This window comes from Bombina bombina, chromosome 1 (assembly GCF_027579735.1).
Source record: "Bombina bombina isolate aBomBom1 chromosome 1, aBomBom1.pri, whole genome shotgun sequence".
NCBI classification, from domain to species: Eukaryota; Metazoa; Chordata; class Amphibia; order Anura; family Bombinatoridae; genus Bombina; species Bombina bombina.
In genome coordinates this window covers 951,928,298-951,955,753 of record NC_069499.1, presented here as the reverse complement: position 1 = coordinate 951,955,753, position 27,456 = coordinate 951,928,298, and the positions used below count along the sequence as shown (strand labels likewise).

General features: G+C 37.7%; 1 protein-coding gene across 1 annotated transcript; it reads right to left on the bottom strand.

The window, feature by feature from the left end:
* Nucleotides 1-4,940: 4,940 nt before the first annotated feature.
* On the bottom strand, nt 4,941-16,457 carry C1H20orf85 (chromosome 1 C20orf85 homolog). The gene is made up of 4 exons (XM_053693061.1): nt 16,399-16,457; nt 15,854-15,935; nt 10,975-11,064; nt 4,941-5,523 (listed from the first exon to the last, which is right to left on the bottom strand). The coding sequence occupies exons 1-4, from the start codon at nt 16,455-16,457 to the stop codon at nt 5,368-5,370; spliced, it is 387 nt and encodes a 128-aa protein (XP_053549036.1). The 3' UTR covers nt 4,941-5,367.
* Between the last annotated feature and the right edge of the window lie 10,999 nt (nt 16,458-27,456).

The following is a 27,456-nucleotide window of genomic DNA, read 5'->3' as shown; positions in this document are numbered from 1 at the left end:
AGTAGATGAAAACATGAATATGCAAGTGTTATACTGTGTATTTACTGTGAATATTATACATTCCAATGTTCTGTAGATAGCAGAATATGTTCTATGTATTTAAACATAAATATTCCTATATATATTTAAATATATCTATACCTATATAATCATCTATCACGTTGATTGGAGTAGCCGTGTTAGTCCAGAGATTTAGATATCAAAATAACAAGAGTATTGCATTGAGCAATGATACTTTTTTATTGGACTAACTATACATTTATAAGATGACAAGCTTCCGGAAGAGTTCCTTACTGTATTGCTTCAGACTTGATAAAGGAAGGACATTCTTCCGAAAGCTTGTCATCTTATAAATGTATAGTTAGTCCAATAAAAAAGTATCATTGCTCAAAGCAATACTCTTGTTATTTTGATATCTATAATCATCTATATATAGGTATAGCTATATTGTACCAAAAGATCATCAGAAATATGTATTTATAAATAAATAAATAAAACATATTTTGCTATGTGAAGAACATTGGGATGTGAAATATTAATATTTTATGGTAAATTAGAACACTTGAGAATATGCTATCATGTTTGTGCGTGAGTAGAATGTTTTTTCCCCATTTTTTTGCTCCACTGACTTCTATGAGGGAAATCGTTAACAGGACCTCAATATTCTAACTTCTACTTTTTGTGCGCACCTGGTTAGCGAGCAAGCGAAAACTGTTTGCTTTCAAATAGTAACAGGGCCGGCGCTTGTGTAAGGCAGTATAGGCAGTCGCCTTACGGCGCCCTCCACAGGGGGGTGCCAACTTAGAGCAGGAGTTTTATCTGCCTTGCACCATATGATAGAATTTTATTTTCCAATGCAGTCAGCAGTATTAATCTAGTTCTAGCATTAAAGTTAACTTCCAGTTCCAGCTTCCAACTCAGTTATGTAGCTGTGAGCGTGCGCTGTTGTGGGGCTTTCTTACGAGTCGCGCTATAACCCTGGCCCTGCCTACTATCTTTGCAATGTGCACAGCGTCAGCACAGACAGTGTGGAGTGAGTCACTCACTGTCTGTTTTAGCGGGAAAATCCAATTCGGAATAATGCGAGGTGCTGCTGCGTGACACAGTCGAGTTTTGTCTCTCTAAGCCTGACCACCCCAGACGGTCAGACCGGGTCTGGTACGAAAGATAAGGTAGGAGGGGAGGGGAGGATGGAGGTAATGGTTATAACTACTTAGTTCAAGCAGTAGCCGAGCAGCCCGGGCTGGGTGGTCTTTCTGTGCAGCTGTATCTCTGTAACGCGCTGCCAGTGCCTATTACTATGTCATGCATGCTCAGCTCAGTGGAGGCTCACCAATATGCCCAGAAACTCAACTAAAAATTTTTTTTATTGGGAGTGGGGCCCTTTTTTATATAAAAAAAACTTTAGGGGTTCAGTGTGTGATGGCGCAAGTCAGCAAGGCAGACAGGCTTTATAGAGAGTGAAGTACAGGAGAGGTAGGAGGTACCTACTAGCGTGAATGGAAGAGGACTGACTGAGTGACCAGGGGGCAGATTGTATATGTGCCCGCTAACGCTAATATTAATTTCTCAGAGTCAGTAGGAAAATGGTGAGCACTGGCAGCAAATATATAACATAGCACTGCAGCGGTTCTAAAATGTTTTGAGACAGGCACCTTGTTATCATAGTCACCCCAACTAAATCAGAAATGCTTCTGATTAGAATTTGGATAACACTTGTGCAAACTTGCCTAGCTGGAAAACCTGGTGTTTCATTCATTGTAAGGGAGCAAAATCAGTGAAGCATTTTTATTTTTTTTCATGACCTCAAAGTATTGCAGCAAGTCTGGTTGTGGTATTGGCCAGGACTGCTGCTGCTTTACTGACTTATATTTTAGTTTCGCCTTTACTGTCCCCACCACTTTTCCTGCTTATTGTGCTGTCAATCAACACTTCACGGAGGGGAAAAAGAAACAAAAAAATTAGCAGTTTATTGTTATTTAACCCTTGCTTTCCATATAAAGTTGCCATTAATTCATAGTACTACAAAGCCTTTATTTGGAAATCTGATACATACAGGTACAATGAGGGTCTTTCCATTTTATAAATAAAGGATATGTTTGCATTATGCAGTCACTGACTGCATTTTATAGATTGCATGGAGAACGTAACTTGTGTTTAGTGCAGTGTAAGGAATTCTCCCTCAGTTTATTTCCAAGTTTTTCAAAACACTATGCTTTCAAAGTTACAGCCCCATGTATATCTCCCAGTGTCACAGACTTATTAGGAGATGGCTATTATCCACCCTTATGGAACTGGATTTCTTAAAAGTACATTAAACATCAAAGAGGGACATGCATTTTCTTTGCTAGGCCCCTTTTGCTAAAAAAATAACTTGAATAAGAAACCAACTTCCTTATGTAAAAGATTCAATAATTCTATGGCCAAATCACCTGCACATGCGTGTGTGACCATGTCTGTGTGTGAGCATGTATGGTTGTGTGCATGAGTATGTCTGTGTGATAGTAAGAATCTGAGTGTGTCTCTTTTTGTGACTGCGTATGATAATGTGTGTTCATGTTCTTGTGTATGTTTGTGCCTATGTGAGTGTTAGTGTGTGCACATGTACAATGGTATGTGTTTATTTTTTGTGTAGTCCATATTATAGATATGGGGTGGGATATCACATTCAGAGTTAAGTCCGTTAGGAGTCTAGGTGCCCCACTAACTCAAAATGTCCCCAGCCACCACTGGTCATGCTATACAGCTGTGTAAGGTGTGTAGTGGCATTTTGTGCAGTTGTGTAACTCACCTTGCTAGCAGTGCCAAATTGTACAGCTATGTAAAAATGTATGTAATTATGTTCCTATTTGTGTAGCTGTCACTTGTAAACTGTGACATGTTTTCTACCTTGTTGTAGAAATGTGCTATGTATAGACCCCATGTTGTTCTGTTGTTCATCATAGTGTGTCAATCTGTCAAGTCATTTGGTGCTGTGCAGTGTTGTGCTGCCTGTCCATACAGTTAAATCATACTATATAGGTGTAACACGTGTGAAATGATGTGCAGTTGTGTGGCTCTGTGAGATGCTGTCTAGCAATAACATGTTGTATAATTAGCTTTTCTAAAACCTTTTTTTTTTTTTGGGGGGGAGCGGCAAAATGTGTCTTCGCCTGTGTAACCAAAAATCCTTGCACCGGCCCTGAATAGTAATAAGAACGCTACCCGACACATGCTTACTTCTAGCATGAGTGTGAGTGTTAAATACTGCCCACTTGTAAACTGGCCCAAAGTTGGTATTTCTATAACAAGACAAAAGTCAAAATATATGAAAAACAAATTATTACAGACGCGTTTTTATTTTCTTTTTTTGTGAAGAAATTCTGCTACAAGATACTCTATTGTAAATGTTCAATGTTTTCCGACTATTCTGCAGTAGAGCACATTGGTTGCTACTACTCACAAAGCGTCCATAGTGAAAATCATCCATAGGCGATAATTTAACAAATGAGACTGGCTATGTTCATATAATGTTCATGTGTCACAAAATAATGTTGTCAGCCCTCCACAAAAATACTGGACAAGCTGTAGGCCTGTGAATGTGCAAAAGTGGTAGGAGAGTCACACAATGGCTCCTCCCTAAATCTCTACCTTAGGCTCCACCTTCTTTGTAGCCTCTTGGCTGCCAGTGAAACACACAATTACAGCGGTTTGACCCCCTCCTAAGATCTTGACTGAAAGTTGCACAAACTGTGTTTTTAATACCAACCATTGTTCCCAGTAAAAACCATAGAGCAGACATTTTCACTCTCTTTACATATTTGAAATGCATAGACAAACAAGAGGCCTTTAAAACGAAGCTGCCACACAGGGGACTTAAAGAAATGGACATTTAAGTATTTTTGTAGAAATTTTACTTGACAACTTAAAGGGACATGAAACTTACAATTTTTCTTTCATTATTTAGGTAGAGCATACCATTTTAAACAACTTTCCAGTTTACTTTTATTATTAAATTTGCTTTATTCTCTAGGATCATTGCTGAAGGAGCAGCAATGCACTACTGGTTTCTGACTGAACACATGGGTGAGCTAATGACAATTAGTATATACTATATATATACATATATATATATCCAAGTGAAGGTAAAAAGTTCTCCAGTCGTGGATGTAGTAAAAGAATATATTTATTGAAACATGATTAAAATCATTTATACCACTTGTAAAATTCCTAGAACGGGCATCAGATCAGGTCTCACACGTTTCAGCTCTGTTGAGCCGTACTCATAGACCTCTGATCTGGTGCAGTCACTACACAACTTTATATACATCTTTGATTAGGTCAATTAAAAACACTTGCCCAGTTTAGGTATTACTTGTTAACCCCTGATTGTCTTTCTCATCCATTCTATGATATTCATTTAATTCAGGGTAAATGTTTTAAAGTGTATATGATTCACAAGGGGCTTTTTAGGGGTATATATGCTGCCATCAATCAGCAGCTAGAACCTAGGTTCTTTGCTGCTCCTGAGCTTACCTAGATTAACCTTTCGGCAAAGGATAACAAGAGAAGGAAGCAAATTAAATAATAGAAGTAAATTGGAAAGTTGTTTAAAATTGTATGCTCTGTCTTAACCATGAATGTCTAATTATGACTTTACTATCCCTTTAAATACTGGACTGTCCTGGTTAAATAAAGGACACTTGGCTTCTCTTTTGATTTTTTCTAATCATTTCAAAATGTAATAAAACTTTCTTACCTCTTAGCTGTCTAAACAAAGGTTGCAGACCTGATTTTGCTTACTGACCATAATTTATTGTACCTACCAGTGTCCTAAGCATATATTAATATTTTAGTATTGTGTGTAATTCATTTTATTATTGTACGGCATGAGGGTTCGGGTGTTATGCATAACTATTCTATTTAAATGGTACAACATTATTAAAAAAAAATGCTGGTGCTTTTGAGGTTAAAACAAGGCTCTTTTATTTTATACTAAACAATTTCACAATTTGTTAGTAGAAAAAATAAAATAATTAAGTGTTAAACTAGAGTTTATGCCTGAAGCTGCAATTCTATCAAAATAAGGCTTTAGTAACCTTTAATGCGATAATGTAAATATTCAAGGATAACAGGCTTTAGGCAAGGCAGACAGTAAATCAGTCTTTGCGCTGAGTACTTATGTTTACTGCATATTTTTAACATTTACAGATATCCCTCAGTTTGTTTTCCACATCTTGCTTCTGAGAGAAATTATGTAAAAACTGCCATTTCCGTTGAATTTCTTAAAATGCTGTTCAAGTTTAAGTTGATCTTTCAGAGGTTTCATGCAGTCGTAGAGAAGGAAAGCAGGGGAGGGTGGCTTCTCAGACTTGTAGGATAGAGAGGTTAATCTAATCCTTCGGCTGGCCAGTTCATCTGCTTGCAGAAGTCTCCCTTAAGGAATTTGGATCTACCGTATCGTTCCAGCTGCAGCTCTGGGACTGTAGATCTCCAGCCAACTAATCCCTGGGTGGTTTGGGGAATGGGCGGCGAAGGAGTTACCTGAAAAAGAGATGTCCTGTATTTAATCACAGCTATATAAATGATAAAACATTTTTGTCTGGGATAGATGTGAAAATAATGCATTTTATAGGACTACTGGGTTTTTGAGTATTTGTCAAGTAAGCATTATTACCCTCATTATGGACATTGTGATCCGAATTAAAGGGACAGTCTACTCCAGAATTTTTATTGTTTAAAAAGAAAGATAATCCTTTTATTACCCATTCCTCCATTATTGCATAACCAACACGGTTATATTAATACACTTTTTACCTCTGTGATTACCTTGTATCTAAGCCTCTGCAGACTGCCCCCTTATTTCAGTTCTTTTGACAGACTTGCATTTTACCCAATCAGTGCTGACTCCTAGGTAACTCCATGGGCGTGATCACTATGTTTTCTATATGGTACACATGATCTAAAGCCCTCTAGCTGTGAAAAACGGTCAAAATGCATTCAGATAAGAGGCAACCTTCAAGGGCTAAGAAATTAGCATATGAGCCTACCTAGGTTTAGCTTTAAACTAGGAATACCATGAGAACAAAGCAAATGTGATGATAAAAGTAAATTGAAAAGTTGTTTAAAATTACATGCCCTATCTAAATCATGAAAGTTAAAGTTTGAGTAGACTGTCCCTTTAAATAATTGTTTATTTGAGAGATTTAAAAGGACATTAAACACCTCTTACTTTTATGTAAATATTGTGCTTTATCCCACCGTCCCTGGATATGCCAAAAAGCAAATTCTGTAATCTAAGGGCTTGATCACATATGCGGCGTCGCCCACAAAAGCCGGCGTTGGCTATTTTAAGACAGATGTATCGATCACATATACGGCACTCCATGCAAATGTGGCATGTATATTTTACCCGTCGGGGATTTGAAAAGCCAATAGGATTTAAGTAGCTCTCATCCTATTGGCTGATTTGAAAATTTCATCCAATAAGAATGCAAGGTACCCCAAAATAAAAGGGGTACCTTGCATTCAATCTTCAGTGTGCAGCGGACGATTGCATGACAAGGACCTCCATGTCGCTGATGACCGCCGCCACCGAAAAGGAACAACTCTCTGGATCCATGCATCGGAAGACCGCTCCGCACCTCCGGCAAGAAGAAAGAAGATGGTCGCGCGATGGATGAAGATGGATCCGCCTGGATGAAGACTTTTCTCCGTCTGGAATAAGATGGATGTCCGGACTTCAGGAATGGTGACTACGTTCTTTGGTGTTAGTTTTTTGTTTTTTTTGGGGTTGCGATTTTTTTTTAGATTAGGGCTTTTTTTATTTTTTAATGGGCAGCAAAAGAGCTTATTTCCCCGTTTAAGGGCAATGCCCATAAAAATGCCCCTTTAGGGGCAATGGGTAGATTAGATTTTTTTAGAGTTAGGTCTTTTTTATTTTGGGGGTTTGGGTGGGTGGCGGTTTTTACTGTTAGGGGTTAATTTGTATTTTTTATGTAAAAGAGCTGATTTCTTTAGGGCAATGCCCTACATAAAGCCCTTTTAAGGGCTATTGATAGTTTAGTTTTAGATTAGGGGGTGTTTTTATTTTGTGGTGGATTTTTTTGTTTTTATAGGAGAATTAGATTAAGTTTCCATTTTTTTATTTTGGATAATTTTGTTTATTTTTTTCAGTTTTTTTATTTTTTGTAATATTAGAATTTTTTATTTTAATTTAATCTTAGTTTTTTTATGTAAACTTAGTTTTTCTAATAAAGATAGGATTTTTTTATTGGTAATTGTTATTAATTTTTAAAGTTAGTCTTTTTTATTTTATGTAATTTCGGTTAATTGTGGTTATTTAAGGGGTGTTAGGGGGCCTAGTGATTAGATTAATACTTTGCGCTGTGGGGGGATGGTGGTTTATGGGTTAATTGTTTTATTAGGTAGATTACGTTGTTGGGGGTTGGCAGATTAGGGGTTAATAGTTTTAATAGGTAGTTTGAGTTGTGGGGGGATGGCGGATTAGGGGTTAATACATTTATTAGGTAGATTGCGATGTGGGGGATGGCAGATTAGGGTTTAATACATTTATTAGGTACTTTGCGATGTGGGGGTTGGCGGAATAGGGGTTAATAGTTTAAATAGGTAGATTGCTTTTTGGGGGGATGGTGGTTTAGAGTTTAATACATTGAATTATTAGTTGCGATGTGGGGGATGGCGGATATAAGGGTTTTGACGTGTTGAGTTTATTTTTGTGAGGCGGGTTAGACTTTTATGGGTGATTTAAGATTTTTCTTATGCGCCGGCAGTTCATAAACTGCCGGCAGTCACTGGTGACTCCAGAAATGTCTATTACCGCACATTTCTGAACGTCACCGGTTTATTCGATTTACGGCAGTATATGATCTGCCAACACCATATATGTGATTTCACCCAATGTGCAAGGTGAACTTACGGGCAGCGTGGGTTTCAGCATTTGCGCTGAAACCTACGCCGTATATGTAATCTCGCCCTAAGTTTTCAAAATGCTGCAAATTGCCTAAACCAGCTATTAAATCTGCAGCCTTTGCAGGTTACAGGCTTTTTGGCCTCCTAGGTAGCACTGGAAAAAGCACAATTTTTACAAAAAAGTAAAAGGTGTTTAAAGCCCTTTAAAAAGAACATTTTAATGCAATAAACACATGTATGTCTTCAGATCATGTCAAATTTGCATTACTGATCATTGTGTTTGTAACTTCCATAAAAGGGTTAAATACCTAGGTAAAGTCCTGTTCTTAACAGCACATGGCCAGAGATTGACAGGTTGCACCACTGCCACTCACGATTGGTTTACTGACGGTTTTCTACCGGTGAGCTGCAGTGCTTGCGATTACTGAGTTGGATTTTACCTATGTGTTTAGCTACTTTTCAGGAGATAAACATACAGTTATCTAGGGTAAAAATAAAAAATGAAATGCTGACATTTTTTGTATTACAATGTCCCTTTAAGGAAAGTGTTGCTGAGATTTTATGTAAAACTAAATGCATAGAGTGTAAAATAACTTTTTATAACCATCACATGCCAGAGGGGTATTCACTGAGAGTACTATCCCCTTAGCATTCACCTAGAATTTTCTGACACCAATATTTTCAAGCGTTTTTCCCTTTTAATGCTATTTTAAGCAAACATTAGCAACGCCACAAGTTTCCATGGAACATTAAAGGAATCAGCATAATGGTGGGAGTGAATATTTTCTCTAAACTTTTTTCTTTTTTTTCTTTCTATTTTTTTCCTTTCAAATAACCCCTACATAAACTTACTTCTTATCCTAACCTAAACAAGGATGACTGTTTTTAATATCTGGTAAACTTGTTACAAAAGTTTAGAAAAAAAATCACATAGATCATAGATATCTCTATTCTTCTAGATGCACTATATGCATTTTATACCAGGCTCAAAATGTATGTTTTGTTAATGTCTTTTAGGGAAGAAGACATACAAAAAAGTTATATTAAGATTTTTATTAATGCCAATGGGTATTATTTGCCTTTCTGAGTTGTTATCCTGAGTTGGGGCATAGCACAGTGAAACTGGGTCTCTTTGCAGAATACTTTTAGTTTTTGTAGTCTCTAGGTGTTTCAAGTGACAAGCATCAGTGCTTCCCTATCCTGTTAATAGTGAGCACAAAAATAGAACACAGAAGCACAACTCCAAAGCAACCACGGCCAAACACTAGACTCCAAGTTACAGGGCCAAACACCCTTGCAGTCAGATTATGCAAGGTAATTGGCTACAGCATAGTGCTGTCCAGATCAATAATCCCAACATACAGTATGTGTATGTGCCAGTAACAAACAGAACACCAGTTAACCCCTTATTTACTATTAACACAAGTAGAGCTTTGATTTAACTTTAACCGAGTCAATTATACATACAGAACATTTATTTAACCCCTTTTGTGCAATTAACACAGAGGGCACTGATGTAACCACTTTTTAGATGGTAACAGAGGAAGAGTAGTAATTTAACCACAAACACACATAATATTGATTATTTCCTTCTTACCCAATAATACAAAGAGCAGTTACACAGAACATTGATTTATTAACCCCTTTGAGTAACTAATTAAATCTTTTTTTGGTAAGGGACTTGTAGCATTTATTTAACCTTTTGAGTTAGTAACACACATGGAGCAGTTATTAACCCCTTTTGAGAATGTAACACATAGAGCAAAATTGCTCCAATATTTCTCTTTACATAGTGATATTTACTTGTTGTCTTTCTTCTCAATGCACCATTGCATGTATTTCATTAATAAATATTATTACTACCTTTTACAAGGTGGCCACTGGCAGAATGAAGTAATACTGCTCATTTACTGTAGTATTGTGCATGTGCAAAGTGACTCAGATAGCAATGAAAAAAACCTCTAAAAAGTTGCCCACGCTAAAGGTTTCTTTGTATATATTTCCTTGTATTTTTTCTTAAAGTGATGGTAAATAGTTAATCCCTTTATTACCCATAATATATTTTTTCTATGAGGTGATGTTTCCACCTCTTAGCTAATAGCCACGCGGGCTGATTGGCATTATGCTGTTATCACATGGCTATTAGCTAGGAGATGGAAACGTCACCTCATTAAAAAAATGAGCAGTGGCGTGGCCCATCAAAGCCGCTTAGCTAAGCAGTGAAGCCAGAGCGAAATAAAGGCACCTTTTCATCAGTTTTTTTTAAACTGATGCATGAAGGTGGCCTTTATTTTTAGTGATGGTAAATCCTAATGTTTTATTTTTTCTAATCTAGGATTTACCATCACTTTAAAGGAATAGTCTAGTCAAAATTAAACAACTTTCTAATTTACTCCCATTTTTCTTCGCTTAGGAGTCGACCCATTTTTTGGTTCAGCACCTGGGTAGCGCTTGCTGATTGGTGGCTACATTTAAAATGAGAGTATGGGGAACAGCACCCAAACAACTAGGCACAGGAGCAAGGAGTCAGCCACCCCTCTAATGACAAATCTTGAAAAGGAAAAGAGGCTCCAGCCTGGGCAGATGGCTAAAAGAAAAATCTTTATTATTCCATGGTCCACAAGAAAAACAACGTTTCAGACCTATACAAGGTCCTTAGTCATGTCTAAGGACCTTGTATAGGTCTGAAATGTTGTTTTTCTTGTGGACCATGGAATAATAAAGATTTTTCTTTTAACCATCTGCCCAGGCTGGAGCCTCTTTTCCTTTTTCAAGTGGTGGCTACGTTTAGACACCAATCAGAAAGGGCTACCCAGGTTCTGAACCAAAAATGGTCCGGCTCCTATGCTTACATTCTTGCTTTTTCAAATAAACCAAGAGAACGAAGAAAAATTGATAGTAGGAGTAATTTAGAAAGTTGCTTAAAATTGCATGCTCTATCTGAATCATGTAAGGTTCATTTTGACTAAACTATTCCTTTAATGAAGATATTCCCTTTAAACATAGGTGTTGATACATTCTAGTATGGCCATTTAAATGAAACACTCAATAATAATTTATGACCTTGATGTAGGTTTCCATGGGGGTCATAGATCGAGGCTGCAGATGTTCTGGAATTTTCAGCTGAATGTTTTCTTTTTGGTCTTCAACAAGCTAGAAAAGGCAACATTTTACTCAATGACCATCTAAATTTAGGAAAATCCAATAATAAAAAAAAAAGTCACTTAGAGCTGTAGTTTTTGTGGGGTCATAACCCTTAATACAGACATAAAAAAGTGTCAATAATAAAATAAATGTTGAGTAACTTTCAATGACATTTGTAACTCATTACTCTACAAAAAACAATCTAGACTGAAAAAAATCTTAGTATTATAGTTGCACTATGACTAAGTAATAGCTAGATACATAGATATACAATGTTAAAACCCTGTTTTTCACCTGCTTGTAAGATGAACAAATGAATTTGAAATTTGTGGAGAAAAGTAAATTGGTTGGTATTTTTGGAATTAAAGGGACAGTCTAGTAAAAATTAAACTTTCATGATTCAAATAGGTTATGCACTTTTCAAATTACTAATATCATCCAATTCACTTTGTTCTCTTGGTATTCTTTGTTGAAAGCTAAACCTAGATAGACTCATATGCTAATGTATAAGCCATTAAAGCATGCCTCTTATCTCAGTGCATTTTGACAGTTGTTTTACAGCTAGACAGTGCTAGTTAATGTGTGTGATATAGATAACATTGTGCTCACTCCCGTGGAGTTACCTAGGAGTCAGCACTGATTGGCTAAAATGCATATCTGTCAAAAGAACTGAAATAATGGGCAGTCTGCAGAGGCTTAAATACAAGGTAATCACAGAGGTAAAACGTATAATAATAAACCGTGTTGGTTATACAAAACTGGGGAATTATTTATCTTTTTAAGCAATAACAATTCGGAAGTAATCTGTCCCTTTAAAGGGACATGAAACTCAAATTTTTCTTTCATGATTCAGACAGAGTACGTGATTTTAAACAATTATCCAATGTACTTCTATTATTTAATTTGCTTAGTTCTCTTTGTATACTTGGTGGAAGAGAATACCTAGGTAGGCCCAGGAGCAGCAGTGCATTACTGGGAGCTAGATGCTGATTGCTGAAAATATCGAGACATGCTTCACATGCACGTGCAGCGAAACATGTTAACACTGAAACAGTGATAACTTTTACTATAGGCATTTTTCCCAGTACATATATATGGCAAATATGTTTCTATTCAAAGATGTAATTCATCTATGTGCATTTAAATTTTGATTAGAACATCCCTTTAATGACAACACAACAATATTGATTACAGATAAATATTCCCAAATCCAGAATTATTTCAAAATCCAGACTTTTTTTTTTTTTAAATAATTTTTACCAGTAAGTCAAACACCAAATCAAAGACTCAAGCAGGGAAAACTCTGTGTTGTAAAATACAAATGATAATCTAGAATACATTTCTGATTACAGTACTGTACTATCTGATGGCACTATGTATACAAGAGTATTAATAATGATATAAACTACCTTTAGGTTCCATGTATAAGATGTATAATATAACATATAAATATTACCTGTCTGATTACAGTACTGTACTATCTGATGGTACTATGTTTACAAGAGTATTAATAATGATATAAACTACCTTTAGGTTCCATGTATAAGCTGTATAATATAACATATAAATATTACCTGTCTGATTACAGTACTGTACTATCTGATGGCACTATGTATACAAGAGTATTAATAATGCTATAAAACTACCTTTAGGTTCCATGTATAAGCTGTATAATATAACATGTAAATATTACCTGTCTGATTACAGTACTGTACTATCTGATGGTACTATGTTTACAAGAGTATTAATAATGATATAAACTACCTTTAGGTTCCATGTATAAGCTGTATAATATAACATATACATATTACCTGTCTGATTACAGTACTGTACTATCTGATGGTACTATGTATACAAGAGTATTAATAATGATATAAACTACCTTTAGGTTCCATGTATAAGCTGTATAATATAACATATAAATATTACCTGTCAGATTACAGTACTGTACTATCTGATGGTACTATGTATACAAGAGTATTAATAATGATATAAACTACCTTTAGGTTCCATGTATAAGCTGTATAATATAACATATACATATTACCTGTCTGATTACAGTACTGTACTATCTGATGGCACTATGTATACAAGAGTATTAATAATGATATAAACTACCTTTAGGTTCCATGTATAAGCTGTATAATATAACATATAAATATTACCTGTCTGATTACAGTACTGTACTATCTGATGGCACTATGTATACAAGAGTATTAATAATGATATAAACTACCTTTAGGTTCCATGTATAAGCTGTATAATATAACATATAAATATTACCTGTCTGATTACAGTACTGTACTATCTGATGGTACTTTGTATACAAGAGTATTAATAATGATATAAAACTACCTTTATGTTCCATGTATAAGATGTATAATATAACATATAAATATTACCTGTCTGATTACAGTACTGTACTATCTGATGGTACTATGTATACAAGAGTATTAATAATGATATAAAACTACCTTTAGGTTCCATGTATAAGCTGTATAATATAACATATAAATATTACCTGTCTGATTACAGTACTGTACTATCTGATGGTACTTTGTATACAAGAGTATTAATAATGATATAAAACTACCTTTATGTTCCATGTATAAGATGTATAATATAACATATAAATATTACCTGTCTGATTACAGTACTGTACTATCTGATGGTACTTTGTATACAAGAGTATTAATAATGATATAAAACTACCTTTATGTTCCATGTATAAGATGTATAATATAACATATAAATATTACCTGTCTGATTACAGTACTGTACTATCTGATGGTACTTTGTATACAAGAGTATTAATAATGCTATAAAACTACCTTTAGGTTCCATGTATAAGCTGTATAATATAACATATAAATATTACCTGTCTGATTACAGTACTGTACTATCTGATGGTACTTTGTATACAAGAGTATTAATAATGATATAAAACTACCTTTATGTTCCATGTATAAGATGTATAATATAACATATAAATATTACCTGTCTGATTACATTACTGTACTATCTGATGGTACTATGTATACAAGAGTATTAATAATGATATAAAACTACCTTTATGTTCCATGTATAAGATGTATAATATAACATATAAATATTACCTGTCTGATTACAGTACTGTACTATCTGATGGTACTTTGTATACAAGAGTATTAATAATGATATAAAACTACCTTTATGTTCCATGTATAAGATGTATAATATAACATATAAATATTACCTGTCTGATTACATTACTGTACTATCTGATGGTACTATGTATACAAGAGTATTAATAATGATATAAACTACCTTTAGGTTCCATGTATAAGCTGTTATATAACCTGTAAATATTACCTAATGACATAAGATACTGTATACACTTGGTGCCATTTTACAAATGCATAAATACAAATATTTCAAAATCCAAACTGTTCAGAGATCCAAACTTTTTTTGATCCCAACCAGTTTGGATTATGGGATTTGTACCTGTAGTAAAATGTAGCTATTATGGATACTTTGTATTTATTTTTACTTTGTTGCAATGATGCAAATACCATCATAAAGAGATAGCATAATAAATTATTTAAAGGTACATTGTTACATCTAAAAGATACTATTTTAAATTTATAACAGCGCTTTGTTTTATGATGTTCATATTTCGAAGAACAGATGCCCAGTTATCAGCTGTACTTAAAGGGACAGGAAATCCAACATTTTATTTTATGATTTGGATAGAACATACAATTTTAAACAACTTTCTAATTTACTTCTATTACCAAATTTGCTTCATACTCTTGTTATCTGTTGGTGAAGGAACAGCACTGTTCTACTGGCAGCAAGCTGAACACATCTAGCTAGCGAATTACAAGAGACAAATCTTTGCAGGCACCAATCAGCAGGTAGCTCCCACTAGTGTAGGGTATGTGCATATTCTTTTTCAACAAGAGATACCAAGAGAACAAAGCACATTTGAAAATAGAAATGAATTTAAAAATGTCTTAAAATGACATGCTCTATCTGAATCATGCTAGTTTAATTTTGACGTTCCTATCCCTTTAAACATGCAGGTTAGTTTAAATTTGAACAGATTTAACTTGCAAATTAAATTTTAAACATGTTTAACTGCTGCAATTTCCATATACTATACATGTCAGAAATAAATTTAGTATGATATACATTTAAATACTTAGGTATGATTTTCAGCAAAGAATACTGAGAACAAAGCAAATGTGATAGAAAAGTCTCTTAAAATTGGATGATCTATGCAATTTTAACTTTCAAGCCCCTTTAATAGTACTTACATTTCTTTTTTTCTGGGCATGACCTTGAAAACATATTGCTTCTTATTCATCTCTTTTATTAAAGAGACAGTCTACACTAGATGTTTTATTGTTTAAAAAGATAGATAATTCCTTTATTACCCATTCCTCAGTTTTGCATAATGAACAGTTATTTTAATACACTTTTTACCTCTGTGATTACCTTGTATCTAAGCCTCTGTCTTCTAACTAACGCCCTCTAGTTGTCAAAATGCATTCAGATAAGAGGTGGCCTTCAAGCGCTAAGAAATTAGCATATGAGCCTACCTAGGTTTAGTTTTCAACTAAGATTTCCAAAAGTAAATTGGAAAGTTGTTTAAAATGACATACGTACCCTATCTGAATTTTGAATGTTTACTTTTGACTAGACTGTTTTAAGCACCTACAAGTAGTTCCTTAGCTAGATAGTAAAGGGTTATTTTATTTATTCACTCACCCTTTATTTATTGTACAGATATATTATAATTTATCACTATCTTTACCTGGTCATAAGGAGTTGCTAAAAATCCCCAGTTTTTAGGCCACATTTTTGCTGTTTCCATTTCTGTTTCAATGTGGGATTTCCTGGGGGGGGGGGGAAAGTCCAATTAAATAAAAATAAATGTAATTATATCTACAAAAGAGAGTAAAGAATTGACATTTTATTTGTAGGTTTGAAATACAATTATTTATCTTAATCAGCATTGCATAATATCAACAATATGAATCAGTAATGAGTAATAATCATAATTAATAGAAATAACAATCTGTAATCACAATGTAATTAATTGTGCAGACTATAATAGAGTATGAAAAATATTCTTTGAATGCATAATAAATGCGTTCAAGCTAAAACACATAACTCCAGGACAATAACTGTAATGGTATAAACATTAATAATAGTTCTACTACATGATGCTAAGTAATTGGACATAAAATCAATTTAAATGTATTAGTTAAAGTTCACCAGAGGGGGAGGTCTCTTCTTACTTTAAAGGCATAGTTAACTCATCAGATTTAAAGGGATATAAATGATCATGCTGTTTACCATATCCTGTCCTGAGCCACGAAGTTACCAGTTTGTGAGCCAGGTTTTGGGGCTGCCATGCCTCCAGTGTATTTCCCTAGTTTATTTCTCCTGTGTAAGCTGCACCTTGCTTACTGCAGAAGGTATAACTTGTTTACAAGTTGCTAGGCAATGTGTTACAGAGTGGAGTCTAGGGACACGTGGGTAACTAGGTGCTGCACTACAGAAATTAAAGCAACAGTAATCAAAAAGAAACTGGAGAGAAAAGCAAAATAATTAAAGTGACAGTAAAGTCAAAATAAAACGTTTCAGACAGGGCATGCAATAAAAAAAACTTTGCAATTTACTAATTTGCCTTGTTCTCTTAGCATCCTTTTTGAAGAATAAACATAGTTAGGAGCACACACGTGTCTTCCAAATTCTATGGCACCAGTGTTTGCAGCAATGTGTAACGTTGCTACAAATATTGTTGTAAACACCGCTCCCATACAGTGCTAGAGACATACAGCTCCCCCAAGCCTACCTAGGTTTATTGCTATTTTTTTAAAGAAATTGTACACTTTAGATAAAACATGGCATTTTAAATTGGACTTTTTTGCAGTATTAAAGTAGTGGTGGTGTAATAAATGCTTTTTAATGAAAGAAAAAACAAACAAATAAATAAATAATTATATTGTTTTATTTCTTTTTGAAGTCCCTTACATACAATAAGCACAATAAAACTAATAAAGAAAAATATGTTTTACCTTCATAGCAAGAGATCCTAACAGTTTGTTATAGTCTGCTTTTGTGACTAAATATGTGTCTTAAAGGGACATGAAACCCATTTTTTTCTTCTTTTATGATATAGAAAGAGCATGCAATTTTAAACAACTTTCTAATTTACTTCTATTATCTAATTTGTTTTATTCTCTTGTTATTCTTTGCTGAAAACATATCTAGATAGGCTCAGTAGCTGCTGATTGGTTGCTGCACTTAGAAGCCTCATGTGATTGTCTCACCCATGTGCATTGCTTTTTATTCAACTATGGATATCTATGAAGCAAAATAAATAATATAAGTTAATTGGATTGTTGTTTAAATTTGTATTCTCTTTCTGAATCATGAAATAAAAATGTTGGGTTTAGTGTCCCTTTTAACTCCATCGTTTTCAAAAGGGGTGTTTCGGGGCGGAGCTAACTGCCATGCTGAGTGGTAGCAAGTGAAAAGAGCTCCGTGTCATTTTGAACTATAACATTGATTTTTTTACCTGGGACCTGGGCTTAATAGTCCTTTATCTATATAATCTTTGCCCATGAATACCTGGGTGACCTCTACCAATTATTAAGTTTGTGCCTGCAGCTTAGAGGAGACAACAAAACCCAGCCTGCCTAACGAAGCACCCCTTTACATCTCGACAGCTCGCGCAGTGAGCCCGGCGCTTATCTTCGCACTCCGTGGGGTCGGGGCTCCGCTACGGAGTGCGTGCAGACTCGGCAGCTATGACTCAGTTGCCTCTTAGAACCCAGCGGGAGGTACTTTCCAAGTCAGCAGGAGGATCCCGACGCCGACCATCTGAAAGGGCTACGGAGGTTACGGACCCAACGGCACACACACATTGAGCCCAAGGGATCCAGGTGAGCCGCTACAAGGCAGGGAACATAGGAGAAAAGTTAGGACTCCTAGTCTAACAAAAACTGCAGAGACTGCAACGGGGGTTAAAGTGGCGCGAAAATCCACCATCTTAGATATTTAAAGAGAGACATAGTGAGATCTTGGACCACATTCCACTTGTGCACATAATTATACAAAAGGAGGCCCTAAACAAGCACTAACAGTCCTATCTAAAAGAGACCAGAGCTGCCTTTACTTTCACTTCCCCCCACACTTTCAGGGCTACACATAATAGGCCCAGGGGAGTTACACGCTGCTGGGCCCTAGGCTGCAGAGTACGCCCACCCACTATATTATACTGATCCTCCTTGAGGCTGAGGTTGCCCTGCTGAATACCAACAGATTCTGGACTGAGACTGATAATAAAAACTGATCCCAAGAAGCACACAAGACACAGAGACTCTCTACTATCTAAGCTGAAATAAAATCCTTTTGCAGCACTCTTTTTATTTGATTTCTATGAATATCTGCAGTGGTGACCCTGATACTCCTACCTTATTGAGAGGATATTTGAGGACCTAAGCCTACTCCTAACCTGAACTTGCCCTGTATTTACTTGGACTTTCTAAAGACCCTCCAATATAGCGGCTAGGAGCGTCTCCCAGAGCAGTTACTCACACTAAACCCTTAGCTTCTACTGAGTGGTAAGCTGGGATACACCCAGCCTCACCCCTTCCGGCCTGGTCCTCCAGGCTGGTTGATACCATTTACCTTTTCCCCTTCCTATGGTCATATCCCCCAGGTCCCTGAGGTGTGGGTGTTGAACCTAGGCTCTCGTCTGTATCTACTTCAGGCTCACCTAACTAACCTGATTTCTTGGATACTCCTACTCTTGGCCACCATGGAGTAAAATCTTGTGTCTAGGCCCTGCTGACCCCGGGATGTAATATTCTCACAGGGAAGAACACATTCAATATAGATCACTTCTGTGCACATTTTTTAGACTTACTATACACTCTTATACAGTAATGTCTTAGGCATTTAAAAGAAAACAAAAAGGGTCCTCTGCACCAAAGCGCACTGGTTGAACACTTCTGCCACCAAACAATGTCCACCCACACCTCGTCTGAGGAAGAGGGCCTTGAAGGAACTATTACCCACCACTCTCAAAATCTCCCAACAATGAAGACCAGACTAGATCTCTCTCAACACAATGAACCCCTCACTATGGACTCTATTAAAGCTCTCTTAGCGAATCACGATGAATCACTCTCTAAAAAATGTGATAAGAGTCATGCAGAGCTCAAAAAGGACATTGCAAGTATTGGCGATAGAACAGACACTCTTGAACGTAAGCAGGAGGACCTAACAATAGACCATGCAAGCCTTTTAAGCTACTCTCAAAACCTTGCCAACCAGATCTCTGACCTAGAATCCAAACTTGCTGATCTGGAGGACAGATCCCGATGGAATAATGTTAGGATCAGAGGAATACCGGAAACAGTAGGCCCCCCTGAGTTGAAGGACTGTCTCTTAGAACTCTTTACAGCTTTGTTAGGTCCCTCAAGTGACTCTGAATCGCTGATGGATAGAGCTCACAGAGCACTACGTCCTCGGAATATGGAAGGCGATAAACCACGGGATGTCATCATCCGCCTCCATTACTTTACCTTCAGGGAAAAATTATTGAGAGCAGCAGCAAAAGAGGGTGCATTCACAGATAAATTTGCAGACCTCCAGATATTCCCGGATCTCTCTCTGCATACCCTCCAGCTATGGCGAAACTTCCAGTTCTGCACCAAGATCCTGAGGGAGAAAGGAATAAAATAAAGATGGGGATTCCCTGTTAGACTATTTATCACAAAAGATGGCCAGCAATTCATTGCCTCCTCCATATAGCAAGCCAGATTACTTCTACAAAGGTGGGATCTCCTGCCGGATGATCCTGGAACCTCCCTTGAGGTACCTACCCCACAAAGACTGAGACCAACAGCACCCAAGTGGGACCCTCTCCCACAGAGACTCCTCTCATCCAATCAGTGACGCCCCTCCAATGAGAACCTGGTATCTTCTGCACAGAAGAGATAAAAGTGACTTTGACTGATCTAATCCAGCACTAGAATTACCTTACATCTGAACCTCCCCCCTTTCCTCACCCCCTCCCTCGAACCTTAATCCTCTCTCTACCACTCCTCCCTTCCCCTTACCACTTTTCCCCCTCCTCAACCCCTCCCTACTACCTCCATGCTACAGCCTCTCTTGCCAAATTCACAGGTCTTGAACATTCTCCACCACCCTTGCTGGACTCACTTGGTGGGACTACTGTAATCCCCACCATGATAGTGAAGAACCCAGAGTTTGCACAGCTATGCTGCAAAGTGTATTTATGTGTTTCTTTTTTATATACTTACTCCTCTGTTTTAGGCCTTTGTCTACAGGTTAGCTCTTGACTCTCTGGCTGCCAATGGGGATCTAACCTTCTCCTTAAGAAGGTCCAAAAAGAGAGAAAAGATTCGCCAGGCACCTCAAATTTTAAAAATTAATAAACTTTATTGTAACAAAGTTAAAACATGGAGAGAGAGGGGATAAAACACCCCTAAAGTTAAACAGACTGACATGTTTCGGCACAAAACGCCGTAATCATAGTCCCTAAAACTTTTAAAAACAAATTGCCTTATAAACCCAGTGCTCCCATATTATTGGTCGGTTACTAATTGAAATTTAAAGACACACGGGAGATGGAGCATGTATTGTGATACCTATATATTAATTAATGTGCATTATATAAATGTCTACACAGTATATACTCCTAAAATACTTGGAAGGAGCGCTAACTTGTAAAACATAAACATTTAATGAACTATATATATAAACTTTTATCAATAATTTCACATATATATACCTGAAGCTCCTAAAAAGGGGGCATTAATACTCAAGTCTCCAAATACAACTAGATCACATATTTTAAATATCCTACTATGTATAGTTGAGAATGTATGAATTTTTAAAATATAAATTTCAAACCTTAAATTTTAAACTTTAAATTTTAAATTTTAAATGAGAGGACAGTAGAGCGTATACAAATTACAAATTACACTTTGCAGAAAACATGAAGCTCTCTTGTACCTGTTACATAAAGGCTATAAGTTTGTAAATTAAGATTAAATACCAAAAATTACAAACTTCCAAAAACTTTTTGATTATCACTGTTACAATATTCCTTGTTCTCCAGAATAATATTTCAAATGAGACCTTTAGACTAGAGGTGACCAAGATCTAATTCCAATGATTAATAAAATCGTATTTGGAGTTTAGGCCCAAAGGTCTTTTAGTTTGGAGCCTAAAGATCCAATACATTTCCTGTCTGGATAAGATCTTAAATTGGTCACCCCCTCTCTTCTGTGGTTGAACCTTTTCTACAATCATCCATTTCAAGGAGCGACAGTCTTTATCATGTCGCTGGACGAAATGGGACACCAAAGGCGTACTACTCTTACCCACCCGTATGGTAGACAGGTGTTCCCTGATCCTAGATCTGACATCCCTGGTGGTCAAACCTATGTACTGCAGTTCACAGGCTGAGCACCAGAGTAAGTATATACAATTAGAGGATCTGCAATTCAAACAGGAAGTAATGTCAAAGGTTTCACTGGTCACTACCGAAGAGAAACTGGTCCCCACTTGGACATATTCACAGGCCTTACATTGTGAGTAACCACACCTGTAAGTACCCCTGTGTCTGAGCCAGGAGGATGATGATACCACTGCAGAATTTGGTTTCCTAAGCATGGATGGCGACATTGAATTTCCAATGGTTTTATTTCTCCTATAGGAGAATCTACAGCCATTCCTAGCAGTCACTGCAAGGGTATCATCTGCCACTAACAGACGAAAGTGGTTTCTGATTATGTCAGAGATTTCTCCATATTGAGCTGAGTAATCTGTGACAAAAGTCAGTTTATTCCCTTGATTCTCTCTGATAGGTGGCTTATCCTTTAGAAGTTGTTCCCTAGATAGGGAATTAACCTCGTATCTAGCCTTTTTAATGATCTTTCTATTGTATCCTCTTTGTAGTAGGCGTTGTTCCAATTCATCCGCATGTTTCTTATAGCTAAGGGGCAAAGTGCAATTGTGTTTCAATCGCACAAATTGCCCCTTAGCTACTGAATAGGGCATTTGCTTCGGATGACAGCTCCTAGCATGTAGGAGACTGTTACCTGATATTGGTTTCCTGTAAACTTCCGAGGTGACTCTACCTGTTGGCCACCCCTTCAATTCAAAATCTAAATAATGTACTGTGTTCTTATTATACTCAAGTGTGAAACGTAAGTTCACATCATTTGTCCTCAAGTAATCCACAAAACATTCAGCCTGTTCTTTTTCGCCCCGCCAGACAAACAGCAGGTCATCTATATAGCGTAGGTATAGCATAATGGCAGGCCTGAAGGGGTTTCCATCTGCATAGATGCTGGACCGCTCCCACCAACCCATGAACAGGTTGGCATAGGTTGGCGCAAACTTTGCACTTGTAGTATCACACAACTACTGTACTTTCAGTTTGAGGGGGAGTTCTATCTGCAGAGATGCGGGACCGCCATGGGTGCAAAGTTTGCGCCAACCTATGCCAACCTGTTCATGGGTTGGTGGGAGCGGTCCAGCATCTATGCAGATGGAAACCCCTTCAGGCCTGCCATTATGCTATACCTACGCTATATAGACGACCTGCTGTTTGTCTGGCGGGGCGAAAAAGAACAGGCTGAATGTTTTGTGGATTACTTGAGGACAAATGATGTGAACTTACGTTTCACACTTGAGTATAATAAGAACACAGTACATTATTTAGATTTGGAATTGAAGGGGTGGCCAACAGGTAGAGTCACCTCGGAAGTTTACAGGAAACCAATATCAGGTAACAGTCTCCTACATGCTAGGAGCTGTCATCCGAAGCAAATGCCCTATTCAGTAGCTAAGGGGCAATTTGTGCGATTGAAACGCAATTGCACTTTGCCCCTTAGCTATAAGAAACATGCGGATGAATTGGAACAACGCCTACTACAAAGAGGATACAATAGAAAGATCATTAAAAAGGCTAGATATGAGGTTAATTCCCTATCTAGGGAACACCTTCTAAAGGATAAGCCACCTATCAGAGAGAATCAAGGGAATAAACTGACTTTTGTCACAGATTACTCAGCTCAATATGGAGAAATCTCTGACATAATCAGAAACCCCTATCGTCTGTTAGTGGCAAATGATGCCCTTGCAGTGACTGCTAGGAATGGCTGTAGATTCTCCTATAGGAGAAATAAAACCATTGGAAATTCAGTGTCGCCATCCATGCTTAGGAAACCAAATTCTGCAGTGGTATCATCATCCTCCTGGCTCAGACACAGGGGTTCTTACAGGTGTGGTTACTCACAGTGTAAGGCCTGTGAATATGTCCAAGTGGGGACCAGTTTCTCTTCGGTAGTGACCAGTGAAACCTTTGACATTACTTCCTGTTTGAATTGCAGATCCTCTAATTGTATATACTTACTCTGGTGCTCAGCCTGTGAACTGCAGTACATAGGTTTGACCACCAGGGATGTCAGATCTAGGATCAGGGAACACCTGTCTACCATACGGGTGGGTAAGAGTAGTACGCCTTTGGTGTCCCATTTCGTCCAGCGACATGATAAAGACTGTCGCTCCTTGAAATGGATGATTGTAGAAAAGGTTCAACCACAGAAGAGAGGGGGTGACCAATATAAGATCTTATCCAGACAGGAAATGTATTGGATCTTTAGGCTCCAAACTAAAAGACCTTTGGGCCTAAACTCCAAATATGATTTTATTAATCATTGGAATTAGATCTTGGTCACCTCTAGTCTAAAGGTCTCATTTGAAATATTATTCTGGAGAACAAGGAATATTGTAACAGTGATAATCAAAAAGTTTTTGGAAGTTTGTAATTTTTGGTATTTAATCATAATTTACAAACTTATAGCCTTTATGTAACAGGTACAAGAGAGCTTCATGTTTTCTGCAAAGTGTAATTTGTAATTTGTATACGCTCTACTGTCCTCTCATTTAAAATTTAAAATTTAAAGTTTAAAATTTAAGGTTTGAAATTTATATTTTAAAAATTCATACATTCTCAACTATACATAGTAGGATATTTAAAATATGTGATCTAGTTGTATTTGGAGACTTGAGTATTAATGCCCCCTTTTTAGGAGCTTCAGGTATATATATGTGAAATTATTGATAAAAGTGTATATATATAGTTCATTAAATGTTTATGTTTTACAAGTTAGCGCTCCTTCCAAGTATTTTAGGAGTATATACTGTGTAGACATTTATATAATGCACATTAATTAATATATAGGTATCACAATACATGCTACATCCCCCGTGTGTCTTTAAATTTCAATTAGTAACCGACCAATAATATGGGAGCACTGGGTTTATAAGGCAATTTGTTTTTAAAAGTTTTAGGGACTATGATTACGGCGTTTTGTGCCGAAACATGTCAGTCTGTTTAACTTTAGGGGTGTTTTATCCCCTCTCTCTCCATGTTTTAACTTTGTTACAATAAAGTTTATTAATTTTTAAAATTTGAGGTGCCTGGCGAATCTTTTCTCTCTTTTTGGACTCTCTTTTGCCACTGCTAGGCACCTAGCTGCACTGCCTGTTGGAAAAGCGGACCAAGGATATAGCCGATTCAAGACACAGTGTTTTACCCAAAGGCTAAAGATTCCCTACACCCGGTGCAGTTCACGATTACTTTTTGTATATAACACCGGAGATAAACAGCCGCACTGGATTGCGGAGTTTGCTGTTTAAACTTCCTCCGGATCAGTGGAATTGCATCAGAGGCTCGGTTTCCTACAAGGACCAATCCGCAAGGAGGATTGAGACACACCCAAGTCTCAGGCACTGTCAGGCTGTTGGAGACAGCGTTTGTTCCGCTAATGGGGGACGGGCTGGTGCCCGGTAAAGCGCGCTCAAGATTTGGAAGCTCCCAGGCTGCCGGAGAAGAAGCTTATTCCGCGGATGGTGGACGGGTCGGTACCCGGTAAAGCACGGCAGCCGGTGAGTGATACTAGCCTTGCATGGGGACTGTCTAGTTTGTGTACCTTGCCTCTGATGCTGTACGTTGATATCTGCAATAGGAGCACCGGGTAATAGGAATATTTGCATATGAACATATGAGCACTACTTTTGGGTTATATTTACTCAGGACTTTTTGCCTTTACAAACTGGGACTCATATAGGGCAATTTATTGGTCTGCCCCCTGGACTGCGAGGAGTTGCAAAGCAACTATATTAATCAGTTAAAGCACACATTTTTAGATGTGAAGAGCATTTGCCCTTGCAGGATATAAAGTGTTATTATTGGCTAATATGAATGTTTTATAGGTGATAACATAGATTGAGATCTTCTCTTCTTCTCCTTAAGAACCCTCTCTTCCTCCCACCTTCCCCCTCTTCCCTCCCCCCTTTCCCCCCTCTCTCCTCCCCTCGCACTAATTTTCTATCTCTCTCCCCTCCCCCCTTCCCCCCTCCCTTCCCCTCGTTGCTCCCTTCAACCCTCACCCCCCCTACCATCCCTCCCTCTTCCCTTTTCCTTCCCTTCTTTACCTTCCCTTTTCCCCTCCACCTCTCCGTCCCCATTCCTACCTCTCATCTTAACCTTCCCCTCTTCTCTCCCCCCTCCAACCTAATCTTCTCTCTACCAACCCTTCCTTTTCCCTTCCCCTTCCCATTTTTCCTCTCTCCCCCAACCCCTCCCTACTACCCCCATGCTGCAGCCTCTGTTATCAATTTCACAGGTCTAGAACATTCACAAACATCCATGTTAAACTCATCTAACGGGACAACTGTGATCCCCGCCATGATGGTGGAGAGCCCAGAGACCGTACAACTATGCTTTAAAGTATATTTATGCTTTTCTTTATGCTTACATCTTTGTATGAGACATTTCCTTGCAGGTTAAACTTTTGGTTCTCGGACTGCCACTGGGGACTTAGCCTTCCCCATATGAACCCCCCTCCCTCCCCTCTCCTGCCTCTTCCCTTCTCCTTTCCCCCCTTCTTTCCCCCCTCTCCTTCCCCTTCACCTTTCTCCTCTATCTATCTCCTCCCCCTTTTTCCCTTCTCCTTATCCTCTTTTTCCTTCTCCCCTTCTACCTTCCCTTCCTCTCTCTCATCCCCTGTTTTCTTCTCTTCCTTACCTCCCTTCTCTTTTTCCCCTCCACTTCCCCTCCCCTATTACCCACCTACTCCCCTTCCAGATGCCCCTCTCCCTTATCCCCCTCTTCACCTTGTTAGACAAGGCGGAGATAATTTGATAAATTCATTGGTACAAACAGCAACTATGTCTTATATATGGGGAGGAGGAAGATGCCTATTTAATGTTCCGATAGTTGAAGGATTATCATAATTTGCTGGATAAATTTATCTATTCTTACTATAATAGCTGTGTTGTTTGACTGTGTTACATTTTGTTAAATTTTCTATATTGTCAAGTTCAAATGTTAGGCTTGTTATTACCCTCCTTTTTATATAGAGGCCCAGCCCTCCCAAACTTCTGACCTTTTTTTTTTATAGTATCTCTCTGTTTGGGACTATACTCCGATCACTACCCCTATAGCCTCTGACTTTCAAGTTATTCCCTGGAACTTGACATACGCACTCCCTATAACTTCCCCCTGGTGGATATGTAGTATCAGATCAAGGGACAACCTCAGTTGCCCTTTCATTTTTGAATCCCGGGAACTAGCGGGGCCAGGACCCCTTATGTTAGCTCCCCCCCACACATTTTGAGTTGTGACCTCTTGGTTGAACTAATAGGTCACTCACAACGAAAGTGAAATAATAACACTTTCCCCCCTTTTTCCTAACATATCCCTACTTACCTAAATCCCCTCCTATAGAAGAATCCCCGAACTTGAAGACATAATACCTTATTCTCCCCTGACCTTTCACTCACTGTACGCTAACCAGGGTCGACTTTCCCCTGGACACTACCTGGATCCCTACTCACTAAACGAATTAGTCTTGTCATCTCCACTTATTCGACTGCCCAAAACTATAGTACATCCTTGCCCCTCCTCTGTTCTGTTCTCTCAGGGATAGTGGCCGAGAACCACTTCAAGATGCCTCCCCTCAGATTTGCAACACTTAATACCCAAGGCCTTAATTCCCCTACAAAACAAAGCCTCTTGCTCCGATATCTCCTCCGGCACAAACTCCAAATTGCTTTCTTGCAAGGAACTCATTGGCAGGAGGGAACCAGATTCCTTAGCAATTCTTCCTACTTTCCAGTATGCGAAACAGCATCTTGCACCAAAAAAACAAGTGGTGTGGCCATCCTGGTACATAGATCAGTTAAATGCGAAATAGAGTACAGAGTGTCCGACCCAGAGGGAAGATTCCTGATCATAGTCTGTGGCCTTAATGAGATCTTATGCACCCTGGATTCTTTATACACCCCTAACATTAA

Coding starts and splice junctions, on each gene's coding strand:
- C1H20orf85 (XM_053693061.1), bottom strand. CDS start 16,457: ATGGCAGCCCCAAAACCTGGCTCACAAACTGGTAACTTCGTGGCTCAG. Junction 11,065..15,853: donor TAGCAACTCCTTATGACCAG/GTAAAGATAGTG, acceptor TGCCTTTTCTAG/CTTGTTGAAGACCAAAAAGA. Junction 5,524..10,974: donor CCATGGAAACCTACATCAAG/GTCATAAATTAT, acceptor TCTCTTTTTCAG/GTAACTCCTTCGCCGCCCAT.